The 12,212-nt window shown below is 61.2% G+C and overlaps 2 protein-coding genes across 8 annotated transcripts; one reads left to right on the top strand and one right to left on the bottom strand.

Annotated features, from left to right (window-relative positions):
* Positions 1-98: 98 nt before the first annotated feature.
* PRKAG3 (protein kinase AMP-activated non-catalytic subunit gamma 3) lies at positions 99-5,732 on the top strand. Of its 7 annotated transcripts, none has more exons than XR_002865992.2 (13): positions 99-441; positions 1,300-1,339; positions 1,622-1,842; positions 1,927-2,008; positions 2,096-2,154; positions 2,430-2,475; positions 2,596-2,650; positions 2,751-2,877; positions 2,980-3,145; positions 3,318-3,355; positions 3,581-3,727; positions 3,803-3,972; positions 5,114-5,732. XR_002865992.2 is itself a non-coding variant. In XM_023931171.2 (13 exons), exons 1-13 carry the CDS (start codon positions 409-411, stop codon positions 5,134-5,136), a joined length of 1,131 nt encoding a protein of 376 aa, XP_023786939.1. In that variant the 5' UTR covers positions 99-408; the 3' UTR covers positions 5,137-5,732. The 7 variants fall into 7 exon arrangements, 2 of the variants coding, with proteins under 2 accessions (XP_023786939.1, XP_086753580.1); XR_015289184.1 differs by having other exon boundaries at positions 1,924-2,008; positions 3,546-3,727; positions 3,803-3,896; XM_023931171.2 differs by having other exon boundaries at positions 3,803-3,896.
* Positions 5,658-11,712, bottom strand: CYP27A1 (cytochrome P450 family 27 subfamily A member 1). The gene is made up of 9 exons (XM_086897452.1): positions 11,479-11,712; positions 9,225-9,415; positions 8,763-8,962; positions 8,491-8,688; positions 8,191-8,351; positions 7,676-7,842; positions 7,369-7,450; positions 7,084-7,284; positions 5,658-6,984 (listed from the first exon to the last, which is right to left on the bottom strand). The coding sequence occupies exons 1-9, from the start codon at positions 11,710-11,712 to the stop codon at positions 6,859-6,861; spliced, it is 1,560 nt and encodes a 519-aa protein (XP_086753578.1). The 3' UTR covers positions 5,658-6,858.
* Positions 11,713-12,212: the final 500 nt, after the last annotated feature.

Below are 12,212 nucleotides of genomic sequence, written 5' to 3'. Positions count from 1 at the left end.
CTGGACCCAGCCGTTCTCCGGCATCCCTGTGGAGAGGAACGCTGTGCCCCCCACCCGCGACGGGGTGGGACAGCACGGGGCGGGCTGGACCGCGTCCCGACGGCGCGGAGCACCGCTCCTGGAGGACGGGGGTCCACGGAGCGGGGTGTTCCTCCGCTCTCTGCCCCCGGCCATCCCTCCAGCGCACCCTCCCTCGAGTCCCCATGGCCAGCGCTGTCCCCGGGGCCGCGACCACCTAGCTCAGCCCGGGGCTGCGGGGTGGCTGCGGGCGCTGCTCGGTGGTGTCGTCCGTGTCCTCCCCCCGCAGCGGTGGCGGTGGGGGCATGGCTGGCATTGCTCGCTGACACTCTATCTGCCAGGGCCACGCCAGCCGCGGGCCCAGAATAGCAGCGCTGCCGCGCAGATAGCATGGAGCGGCTCCGTGGCCCCGCCGCGTCCCAGGTACCGTCAGGCTGGGTGGGGAGCGCGGCCCGACAGAACCCCGATTGGGGACAGGCCACCTCTGGGGTGGGAGCATGTGGGCGGCCGATGGGCCCCTTCGCACGGACATGGAGCCGTGGGGACAAGGACGTCCTTGTCCCAGCTGTGCCAAGCCCCTTGGGAACGGCTGGGGCAGGTGCTGCAGGGTCTCTTCCTTCTCGGTGTTGGCTCCTTAGGGACTGATCGCGGTCCCTGTGCCTTCGTTATTTTAGGGTGGTCTGTAAACTTCTGCTGTGTCAGGCGGGTTTGTGCCTGGGGTAGCTCTTCTCTCTGCACATGTGGCTCTGGTACAAGTAGGGTCTCCTGGGGACTGGGGGAACGGGGCTAGTCGTCTGGCGCTGTGGACTCTTCTTCCTCGGGCTGCTGCTTTGTTAATGTAAGTTTCCTGTGATGGACCTGGTCCCCGGTAGGGTCCAGTGGGGTAGGCAAGGCTCTCGGCACGGGAAGAAGCAAGAATGGAATTTACACCTTGGGACTGGGAGAGGATGGGCGCAGAGCCACTGTGGGACACGCTGGAGTCCAACAGCAGAGAGAGAAGGCAGGAGGTCCTGCCATCCATCCTTGTCCTGCTCTGGAGACCCCTGCTGTCTCCCCAGAGCAGGAGGACAAGCTGGGTGACCTGGAGTGGAGCCACCATGGAGACCACAGGCTCTGGAGATCCTTGGCTGGTGGGGGGTGCCCACATCCCCACCCTGTCAGGACAGTTCTCTGCCTGGCTTGGGTGGGCCAGAGCAGCTGGGTAGGTGCAGGCAGAATCCATGGATGGGGAAAAGACTGGGTTGACTCCTGCTGACCCCTCCTCACTGTGTGCCCTCTCAGGTGGCGCTGCTGGATGCTGTTACATGCCCTGAGGAGGAAGGTGGGTAGCAGAAAGAGTCTAGGTGTATGGAAGGGGGGCTGCCTTACTCAAGTGACAAGTGCATTGGTCCTCTGCCCACTTCTGCCCATACCCCTTTCCTCAGCTGGAGTCCGCCCCAGGCTGGAGAACTGCAGTGCTATGTGCTGCCCCTGTGGAATGGGGAACAGGGGGGCTCTGTTGGGACCATCCCCTGCTCCCCCTAGGCAGGAGGGTGCTGAGACCCAGCAGCTGAGACCCAGCAGCTCAGCTCACTCGCTAGGGCTGGGGTGACTTTGTCTGCAGGGTTTTCGAAGGCTGTATGCCCCAGGGAGGAGGAAGAAGAGGAGGAGAAATACAGGAGACCTGTCACCTTCACACTGGGAAATGAGATACTGGGGCTGGGCCCAGAGAGAGAGTTTCAGAACCCTGATGCTGAGGTTTATATGCACTTCTTGAGGAGCCACTGCTGTTACGATGCCATCCCCACCAGCTGCAAACTCGTTGTCTTTGACATCTCCCTAGAGGTGATAACCTGGGGGATGAGTGGGGGTGGGCAGTGGACAAGCAGGCTTGGGGATCCTCTGAACCCCTCCACACTCTGCCAGCAGATCAAGAAAGCCTTTTTGGCACTGGTGGCCAACGGGGTGCGTGCTGCCCCTCTCTGGGACAGCAAGACGCAGAGCTTTGTGGGTGAGTGCCAGAAGCAATGCCTGGTCCCCTCCCCTGCCTGGCAGAGGAGGGTACAGGCAGTGCTGCCAGCCCCACATATCTCCACAGGGATGCTCACTATCACTGACTTCATCAACATCCTCCACCGCTACTACCGCTCACCTTTGGTGAGTGCCGTGAGGAGGGCTTGGGGGATCAGGACATGCATGGGGCAGGGAGTGGCTGTCCCCATCACTCCTGGTCCCTTCTTAATCTCCAGACAATGACCAGGGGATGATTCTGGGCTAGACCAGGATCCACTTGTTGCTCCCCTCCTTGGCCCCCCAAATGTTATCCCTGTGCTTGGCTGATGGGATGCGATGCAAGGGAAAGGGGGCAGTGTCTCAGAGTGCCCTCAGTCCCCCATGGAACCACCATGACCAGGGCATTTCCCTGCCTTCAGGTTCAGATCTACGAGGTGGAGGAGCATAAGATTGAGACCTGGAGAGGTAAAATTCATGTGGGCGGCTGGGTGATGTTGTCACACAGGGCATGGAGGTGGGCTCTGGGGTTGTGGGACTGCAAGAGAGGGCTGGAGGACCTCCTCTCATAGCTCTCTCCCTCGGCAGAAGTGTACCTGCAGGGCTCCCTCAAGCCACTGGTCTACATCTCTCCGAGCAATAGGTGAGAGCCTGTCTACTGGGGGAGAGCACACCCCTTGGAGTGGGGGTGTGTGTGCCCTGAACGCAGCGCTATCCCACCACGATGTCCGCATCACCCACAGCCTCTTCAATGCTGTCTACTCCCTGATCAAGCACAAAATCCACCGCCTGCCTGTCATTGAGCCTGTCTCGGGCAATGTCCTGCACATCCTGACGCACAAGCGCATCCTCAAGTTTCTCCACATCTTTGTGAGTGCAGGCGCTGCTTATGCACACTCATGGCTGGGGTGTAGGGACACAGACAAGGGTGACATGCAGGTGTCAGCCTAACTCTGCTCTGTCCCATTGAAGGATTCTACCATTCCCAAGCCACGCTTCCTGAAGAAAACAGTGCAGGAACTGTGCATTGGCACCTTCCATGATCTGGCTGTCGTGCCTGAGACTGCCCCAGTCTACACCGCCTTGGAGATTTTTGTGGATCGTCGTGTCTCTGCCTTGCCTGTCATCAATGATGCTGGTACCTGGGGAGGGAAAAAGTGACGTCCTCATCTCCTTCTGCTAGCAGCTCCAGCACCATCCCTACCCCAAACCCCTCTCCTGGCCCTTGGGCTGCCCCTTGGGATGTGGGAGGAACAAGGCAGGTGGTCCCTGGGCTGCTTCCGCAGCCCCTGCACTGTTTCTCTTTGCAGGGCAAGTAGTTGGCCTGTACTCGCGGTTTGATGTCATTGTGAGTACCCTGCATGTGTGCATGCCCAGGCTCAACTTTGGCCCCTTGCATGCACTGGTGGGGCACTCATACCTGTCTGTGCCCATGCAAACCCACCTCACATGCAGTGTGATGCATGTGCCAGTGCACATCTGCTCTGTGCATCTCCTGGGCTCATTGTCCCTTGTATGTTGGCACAATGGGGTGCAAGGACACCTTGGGACTCTGGATGTGGTCACATCACAGCACCTGGCAGCCCAAAAGAGCTACAACAACCTGGACATCAGTGTGAGGGAGGCACTGCAGCAGCGCAGCGTCGCCCTGGAGGGGGTCCTCACCTGCTACCCCCACGAACCTATGGAGGACATAATTGACCGCATTGCCAAGGAGCAGGTGAGTGGCCGGGGTGCCTCGTGCCAGCCACTGCTGCCGGCTGCCCAGCCTGTGACGCTCTGCCTGCACCCACAGGTCCATCGCCTGGTTCTGGTGGATGAGAACCGGCACCCACGAGGCATCATCTCCCTCTCTGACATCCTGCAGGCCCTTGTGCTCACTCCTGCAGGTATCGATGCTCTTAACTCTTAGCCCACGGTGCTCCATCTTTCTCCACTTGCACCCTCAATTTTTCTCCACTTCAGGTAGGCGCCAGCCCCCCACTGCTGTGTCCCCTCCCTGCTGGTGGGTCACCTGCCTCTGTCCCATCCAAAGTGGTCTTTGGGGGATGGAGGAGGCTGGGGCTGGGGTTTGGCAGCGCTGGGTGCCCAGGTGGAGACAGCAGGGCCCAGATGCTGCTTGTCCCAGGGGTACACAAGGATCGAGGGGGATCCCTGGTGACTGAGGAAGGAGGGGGACACTTCCTATGGAGACACTCCACCAGAGCCCCATTCAGGCAGAGTGTGGAATGCAGGTTTTGCAGGTCCCTGGGCTTTGGGCTGGATGAGGGTTTTGGGGTGTGATGCACCCTCAGACAAAAGACTATTTTTGATCCTGCCTCAATTCCCCCTAAGACCTGAGCACCTCCAGTGCCATTCCCAAGGCACACATCGCTGACAGACACCCACTCACACACCCCAGACATGCTGCCACCACTAGCCATAAGCAAAACATGGCCAACCTATGACCCACAGCTGGCAGAGCCCCCCACCCCCTCCACTTGCAGCAGCCCCAAAACTGTCTGTTCCAGAGACAGGGCTCACTCCCAGGTGACACTGGCACCACACTGCCTGGCCACCTGCAGCTGGCTCTGCTCACCCACTACCTGGTGAATCCTCACTGGCTATGGGTGGGCACATTCCTGGCACCCACTCAGGCACCTCTCAGGGATGAAATGAGGAATGGGGAGCTGGCTCCCCAACTTTGCTTCCCAAAGGTAATAATGCTTTTCAGAGTCCTGGTGGGCAATGGGATGGGACAGGCCTGTGCATACCAGTTCCCCTAGCAGTGTCCAGCTGCTCTGCACAGAAGGGGACTGGGAATAGTGCATGTTAGCCACATATGGGATATCCCCCTTGCCCCCCTCCCTCCAATCCTCCATCACGGTGCCTTTGCTCACCCTATCCCAGGTGCCCACAGGGGTGGCTGTGTCAGGAGCTGCAGGGGGCCACTGAGATGTCCCTCTCCAGACAAGCTGCCCTCCCTCCTACCCCAGGGCTTGCATACAAGCAAGGAATGGAGGGAAGACCCCAGTGTCCACTGGGACAGTTGGTGTGGCCGTATCACAGGGTGCCCAGTCCAGCACTGCTTTGGGGTTATGGTCTCACACACTCTCTTGCCCCACAGGCATCGATCGATCCTCACTCTGAAGACAACAGGGAAATGCCATGTCTTGTCTGACTCAGGGATCTCTGCGTGATCTGTGAGAAGGAGGCTTGGGCCTGAAGGCTCTCTGTGGGAGGACATGCCTGTTCACTCCAGTCCTCGGGCTCGTCTTGAGTCCAGGGCTAGATCCTGCCAGTCTTGGAGAGGCAGAAACACTGAAAATGGGACCCAGGGGTGCCTCCTGCCAGTGAGCACACAGAGATGCTCAGTGGGCACTGTGCTGGAGGGGCTGCAACATGCCTGCAGCTGGGCAGAGACCCATATAGCCCCAGTGGACCTGACCACCCCTCTGCCATCCTGCTGATGGATTTGAACGTTTCTGTTGTGGCTCCCTCCTAGTGAACACAGTCCCGCTGTCTGTGCCCGGTGCCTGGTAGCATAGGCTCAGCTGCACACACAGGCTTTTTTATTTTGGGGTCACATGGGGCTGGAGCTCTCTGGCAGAGGCACAGTCTGTGCCAGAGCTGGCAGCAGAACGGGCACTTGCATAGAGACCCTGTGCACATTTTGGGGTGGGCAGGGGGTATTTATTTATTTGTTAGTCTGTTCAATCTTGCTGTAAAAAAGCAGCCTGATCAAAGAACTGCCTCTTGCCTTTCTGGGGTAAAGCTGGGCATGACTCCTCTGGAGGGAACCAGGCTGTGGAAGGGGCACTGGCAGAGTAGCACCTCCACCCATGTGGGTAGAACCAAGAGGATGGGGACACAGGGCATGCAGTCTTTATCATCTTGATGGTGTGCAGGTCCCTTCAGGGACACACTGGGTGACAAAAAGCTTTGGTACCAGCAAGATTTCCACCTGCTGCTTCCCTCAGTCCAAGAAGAAGGAAAGTATGAAGGGGTGACTGTTAAAAATGTCCCATGCCCCATCCCTTAAGGACCCTGGGCAAATGGCAGTGCATCCCCTGCCTGTGAGCCTTGCAATGGTCCTGGCTTGGAGGCAGGGGATGCTGAGCTTATCTTTCTCCTGCTGCTTTGCCTGCAGCAAGCCCTGCCATTCCCCTGATCCCCTATCAGCATTTCAGTGCAATTACTGGCTGACAGTGGAAAGTGCCAGGAACACCCCTCCTGTGCTGTCTGGCTCTGCCAGGGGATGCAATACCAGTGCTGGGTGGTGACAGGCCTACTCCCATCATTGGGAATGTGCTGTGTTATTGCCGTGCTTTCCCAGGACCAGGGCTGGCTCAATCCCTTGGGAAAGGCGCAAACCCCAAACGCCCCAGCACTCAACCCTCCCCTGGGGGCAAGGGGGAAAGTGAGGCACAGAGAAGTTTCTGAGGCCAAGGTCAGCTGTTCAGAGAGGACCCAGATGTCCTGGCTTCAGGCACAGATCCACGCACAGCTACACAAGGACTGGACGAAGGAAATACCAAATGGCTGCAAGCCCCCTCCCTGCTTTCCCCCAGCCCCAAAAGAGCTCCCAGGTTCCTGATACAGCCCAGCTGGGCACAGGAGAGGGGGGACACAACCCCCCTGCAGTGTGTCAAAGGCACAGCAGTTCCCCAAGCCTCCTGCTGATTTTGGGCAGGGGGATACTAGTGGCCACGGGGTGATTTGGGGGCAATCTCTCATCCCCCCCCACCTTTCCCACTGTGGGACTGTAAGCCCCCTGGCCCAAGCTGGCCAGGGGAGGGGTTTGCCTTCCTGTCCTTGTGGGGCAGTAAAGGGGATCTCCATTTGGCACCCAGGGTGGGGGTGGACGTGCAGTCAGGGGGCTCCTGGGCGAGCGATGAATTCCAGGTTGATGGGCTTGTCAGCCACCAGGACAATGCGGGACACAGATGTCACTTGCACACCACGGGGGTCCGGCCGCACCTCGTATGCCTGGATCATCTGTGGGGAGAAGGGGAGTTGGCAGTGCCTTGGGGACTCCCTGGGACCCCCATCCCAGCTTATGGCAAGATAACCAAAGCGGGGGGGATCCCTACTTACCCTGGCAAGGGCCAGGTGCATCTCCAGCTCAGCGATGCGGCGTCCGACACACGCACGAACCCCATAGCCGAACGGGATGGAGCTGAAGGGGTGGTGAGGGGAGCCGTGTCCCCGGAGCCAGCGCTGGGGCAGGAACCGCTCAGGCTCGGGGAAGTAGGTCTCATCGTGGGACATCGCGTAGTGCGCCAGGACAAAGAGGGTCTGCAGGGAAAGAATTTGCGTTTAATGATCCCACCTGGCCCCACTGAGTGCAGCGGGGGTCCCCACAGCACGGCCCCCACTCACATTCTTGGGGAAGAGGTAGTCTCCGATGACAATGTCCTTCTCATAGAAGACCCTGGCGTTGGTGGGCACCACAGGGTAGACTCTGGGATATGGGGAGAGTTAGTGGGGGAGCAGGACTCGTCTGGAGATCCCAGAGAGAGCGAGATGCAGGCAGGACAAGGCTCAGCAGCTCCTCGGGGGTGGGGACATAGATATTTGCAGTCCAGAGGGACTGAAATCCAGCCTGGCATCCTGCCTGGTTGGTGCATCCCCCCTGGAGAAGGGGCTGGTGACAGGACCTCAGGGCAGGGACAAGGCTGGGATGTACCTCAGAGTCTCCTTGATAACGGCCCGAAGCATCGGCAACTTGGGGATATCCTCAGCAGCAGGAAACCGGTCAGCAGGCACAACAGCTTTCAGCTCCTGGTACAGGGTCTCCTGGATGTCTGGGTCGCGGGAGAGGTGGTACAAAGCCCAGGACAGCGTGTTGGAGGTCTGGGGGAGCGGAGCACCAGGGGGAGTGAAGGAATTGGGGCTAGTACCTGAGCAGCCTTGTGCCAAGCACAGCATCAGTACGGCACCAGAGAGCCCCTGCTCTGGTGCGCAGAGAAGTCAGGGGTGAGGGGCAGCAGGCACAGGGGAGAGAGAGGCAGGGAGCAGGGCACGAAGCAGAGCAGAGGACAGGATCTGTATGGACCAGTCCCTGAGGGTTTACCCCTGTGGGGCATCAGCCCCACAGCAACCAGGCTAGAGCTTGCAAGGGCTGGATGGAGCATGGCCCCGTGGGTTCCTCTGGGCATGGAGCTCAGCAAAAATCCCCTGGAGCAGCTTTCTGGCTCTCACCGTGTCCACACCAGCCAGCAGCAACTCGGCCACGCTGCCATAGACCTCATCCAGGCTGAGTCTGCCACTGGCCAGCAGGTAGCTCAGGTAGCCGGACACCTCCTTGCCACGCTCCACCTGCCCCTCCAGCTCCTCCATCTTTCGGTCAATCAGTTTCTTGCCTGCAGGGACAGAGAGTGGGAACCAGAGCTGACAGAGCAAGGGCTGCCAAAAAGACATTTGGCCAGGGACTGCCCCACTTTTTGTGAGTCCTTAGGGATCCCAATGCCACCACACTGGATGCCCATTGTCACCGCTCACCGAAGGCGAAGATGGTGTCCCAGCTGTCCAGGTAACGGTCCCAGAAGGGCAGCACCTTGCGGCTCCATCGGGGCAGGACAGTGGCAAAGATGGAGTTCTTGAACATGAGGTTGATGGAGTCAATGAAGCGCTGGGTCTCAGCAGGGACCTGCTGCTTGAGGCACCCGATGCGGGTCTCGAAGAGGATATAGGAGATGCCTGCGGGGGACAAACAGCATCCAGACCTCCGGGGGAATGGGACAGGGCAGGGCTGAGGGGGAGGACACCCCTACCTTCCAGGGCAAAGCGGTAGAGCAGGTTGGCCACGTCCCCCACCAGCACCCCTGAGGGGCTGCGGCTCCGCTCCTCCCGCAGCCGCACCATCAGGTCTGACACCACCTCCCCGATGGCATCCGCGTACAGCAGCGCCTCCGAGGGTTTCAGCAGCCGCTTGTTGAGGACCTGGCGCAGGCGGTACCAGCGCTCCCCTTCCCTGGATGGGGACGAAGCTCAGCGCTGGGGGGCACGGATGGGCAAGGGGCAGCAGTTCCCCACTCCCTGTGTGCATACTCCCCAACCCCAGGCTGGAACCATCCCAGGGGTCGTTCCACCCGCCGTGGCCATGCCCGTCTACTTGGTAGGGATGTGCAGCTTCCAGGAGTGGGAGTAATGCAAACTGCCACCTGGGCCCTACACCTGAGGAAGGGGCAGGAGATGTGTGCTGCCCCAAAGAGCATAGCCAGGGCAGGACTCACTCGGTGAAGGGTCCGTAGGGCAAGCGCCGGGTGTCCCGGTGCTCCTTCCACAGGGCCATGTCGCTCCGCATGGGGTACTTGCCCTCCTGGCGTAGCAGCTGCTCCAGCACCACTGGGCTCCCAATGTTGATGTTCCTATAATGTCCGAAGGTTGACTTCCAGATAGGTCCATAAAGGCGTCGGGATATCACCTGTGATGCACAAAGCATAGCAGGGTCAATGGGATGAGCTGGGTCAGAGCCTCCCTGCCCCAACGGTGCCCTGAATGTACCTATCTGTACCCACCCCATGGGCATCTCAGCATCACCTGAGCTCAAGCCCTTGCCTCTGACACCCCCCCAAGCTGGCAGCATCCTTGAAGTGCTCTGCAGATGGTCTGGGCTGGTGTCTCTGGGCTCATTTCCTCTCCCAGCACTAAAAACACCAGGCACTGATCCCCCAGTACAAACTGGCACATCCTTCACCCACCCCAGAGATACAGAGAGAGCCTGGTGGGTCTTTTGGGGAAGGAAGACCAAGAAGGGACAGCAGGGACAGAGACAACTTGCAAGCACAGGACTGTGCTGAGATGCAGGACCATTGCAGCATCAACCAGCAGGACTAAGTCCTGCTGCTTCCAGCATGGCCCCAGCTCAGCCTAACCTGGGGACAACAGTCACTGAGTGGGTCCTTGAACTCACCACCCAGTCAGGGTGGTTAATCATCAACAGTGGGAGTGCAGCACCAGGCTAGGGCATAACTGGGCTGTTCCCAGAACAGGCTGTCACCTCCAGGCCATGGCCCTGGGGCCACAGGCACACAAGCCAGCTAGGGGACATTCATCCACATCAGTTTTGCTCTGGGACCTGTCAGCTGCAGCTCCCCTCCTGGTCCACAGCCAGAGGTACCATGCCTGCTTCCCCGGCAGCGAGCACCGTGACCTCCAAGTGCATCCCTTGGGGGCAGCTGGGCACCCCTTTGTAAGTGGATTTGCACAGGGCCGTCTCCAAAGATCACTTTCCATCCCACCCAGGAACTGCCAGAGCCCCTGCAGAGCATGGTCAAGCATGGGGGGGGATACAGGGGACTTAGCAGGGAAGCCCTGGTCCCCATTCCCCGTGGCTGTGAGGATGCACGTGGTACAATCTCCCTTGGTGACTGTCTGCATCGCAGCCTGCGCCTGGATTCAGCTGGATTCGTCACCACCGGGAGACGTTCCTCATGCACGGTGGCAGGAGGAGGGGGAGGGACGGCCGCCCCGGTACTGCAGGAAGCTCGTGGGCATGGGGCACTGTGCCCCAGCTTGAAGCCTGCCCACCAGCATCTGCCAGCAGCCGGGACCTGACACAGTGCAGGCCTTGGAGAGCTGGGCTGTGAGAAGCTAGAGCTGCCTGGACCTGGGGAAAGGCACCTCCAGAGCGTGTGGGCACCTTCCTGCAAAGCCAGGCTGTGCTCAGAGTCCCAAGGGCAGGAGGGATCAGGAGGGAGCTCCAGTGCCTACACTCCAAAATCCCACTGTCCTGTGACAACCCCTTCTCCAACCAGCAGTGCATGGAGATCTGAGATGCCAGGGAGGCCTGATCCCGCACGCTTCTCGGGCTGGTCAGAGCTCCGGGCCGCTGGAAGATGTCACCTGGCTTGCAGCCAGCCAAGCCCATTGCTTGCTTCATCCGACGTATGAGGAAGTGTTGACAGAAGAAAACAAATACCTCTGCCTACCCCTCCCCTGCCTTGGTATCATCAGCCAAAAAAACCTGCCCAGTCACCTGCACCCAAACCCGCTGCTCCCTCCAGCTGTCACAGCAGGAGCCCGGCGATGGCAGGACCCTGTGAGATACCCCCGAACCTTTGCCCTCGGCTGCCTCGCCGGCTCGGGGCTGCTGGAGCGGCCCTGAGCTGTCTGGGCCTCCCGATATCACTCGGTTCTGCTGGCCCCTCTCTGCCTGCTGGCCCCAGCATCACCCTACGGTGCCGGGTGCCCCCCACCGCCCATCCCCTGTGCTCCCCTGCTCCGCCGCCCCCGCTCAGCTCCCCGCCGTCACTTGTCGGCAGCGAACCCCTCCCCGGAGCCCATCTCCCCTTGCCCCCAGCTCGCACCCGCTCCCTCACTCGCAAAGCCCCCCGGGGACAGCACCCTCCCCGCAGCTCCCCCGAAAGCCCCTCCATCCCACGCACCCCTCCCCACCCTCCGTCCCCACCTCCCGCCCGTGCAGGGTCGCCAGGCCCGCACGCAGCCCGACCCCCGCAGCCCCCGGGCCGGGCTGCCCCGGCGCACCTGCAGCCGGTGCGTGTGCAGCAGGTAGCCCCGCAGGAACAGCCAGACGAAAGTACGGAGCAGCCCCGGCCCCGGTAGCTCCTCCGGTCCCTTCAGCCGCGCCGGCCCCGCCGCCGCTGCCGCCGAGCCCCCGGTCCTGCGCGGCGGTGCCGGGCTGCTGCGCGGCGGCGGCGGGCGGGGGCGCAGGAGCAGCGGCAGCAGCGGCCGCCGGGCCCCGCCGCTCGGGCCCGCCATGCTCCGTCGGCAGCGCACGGGACGGGGCGGGGCGGGGAGGCACCGAGGGTGGTGGGGGGCGGCACCGGGGGCGGTGCGGGGGGCGGCGCGGGGGCGGCAACCGGGCACCGGCACCGGGCACCGCGCACCGGGGACTGAGCATCGCGCACCGGCAATAGGGAAAAGCGCAGCCGGTGCGTTGCGCAACGGGTACCGGCCCCGGCTGCTGCGCTCTGGATGCGGGGTACCGGCTGCCGCTCGGCGGGGAGCGGGCACCGGGCAGTCCATACCGTGCGCCTTGTGCCGGCTGCGGCACACCTTCTACCGGGCCGTGGAGACCGGCTGCAGTGTGCTATGTAGTCGGCACGGCACACCGGGTACCGTGAGCCCTACACCAAGAGCTGGACATCGGCGACTACTCTGCAGCATCGCAGACCGGGCACCGGGTGTGATGGAATTGGCACGTACCGGGTGCTGGGTGCCGTGCGTTGTGCGTGATGGAACGATGCACAAGGCGGCTG

Source organism: Cyanistes caeruleus, chromosome 7, assembly GCF_971803275.1.
Source record: "Cyanistes caeruleus chromosome 7, bCyaCae1.hap1.1, whole genome shotgun sequence".
Lineage (NCBI taxonomy): Eukaryota > Metazoa > Chordata > Aves > Passeriformes > Paridae > Cyanistes > Cyanistes caeruleus.
The sequence above is the reverse complement of the archived record's forward strand: the minus strand, read 5'-3'. Positions and strand labels throughout refer to the sequence as shown.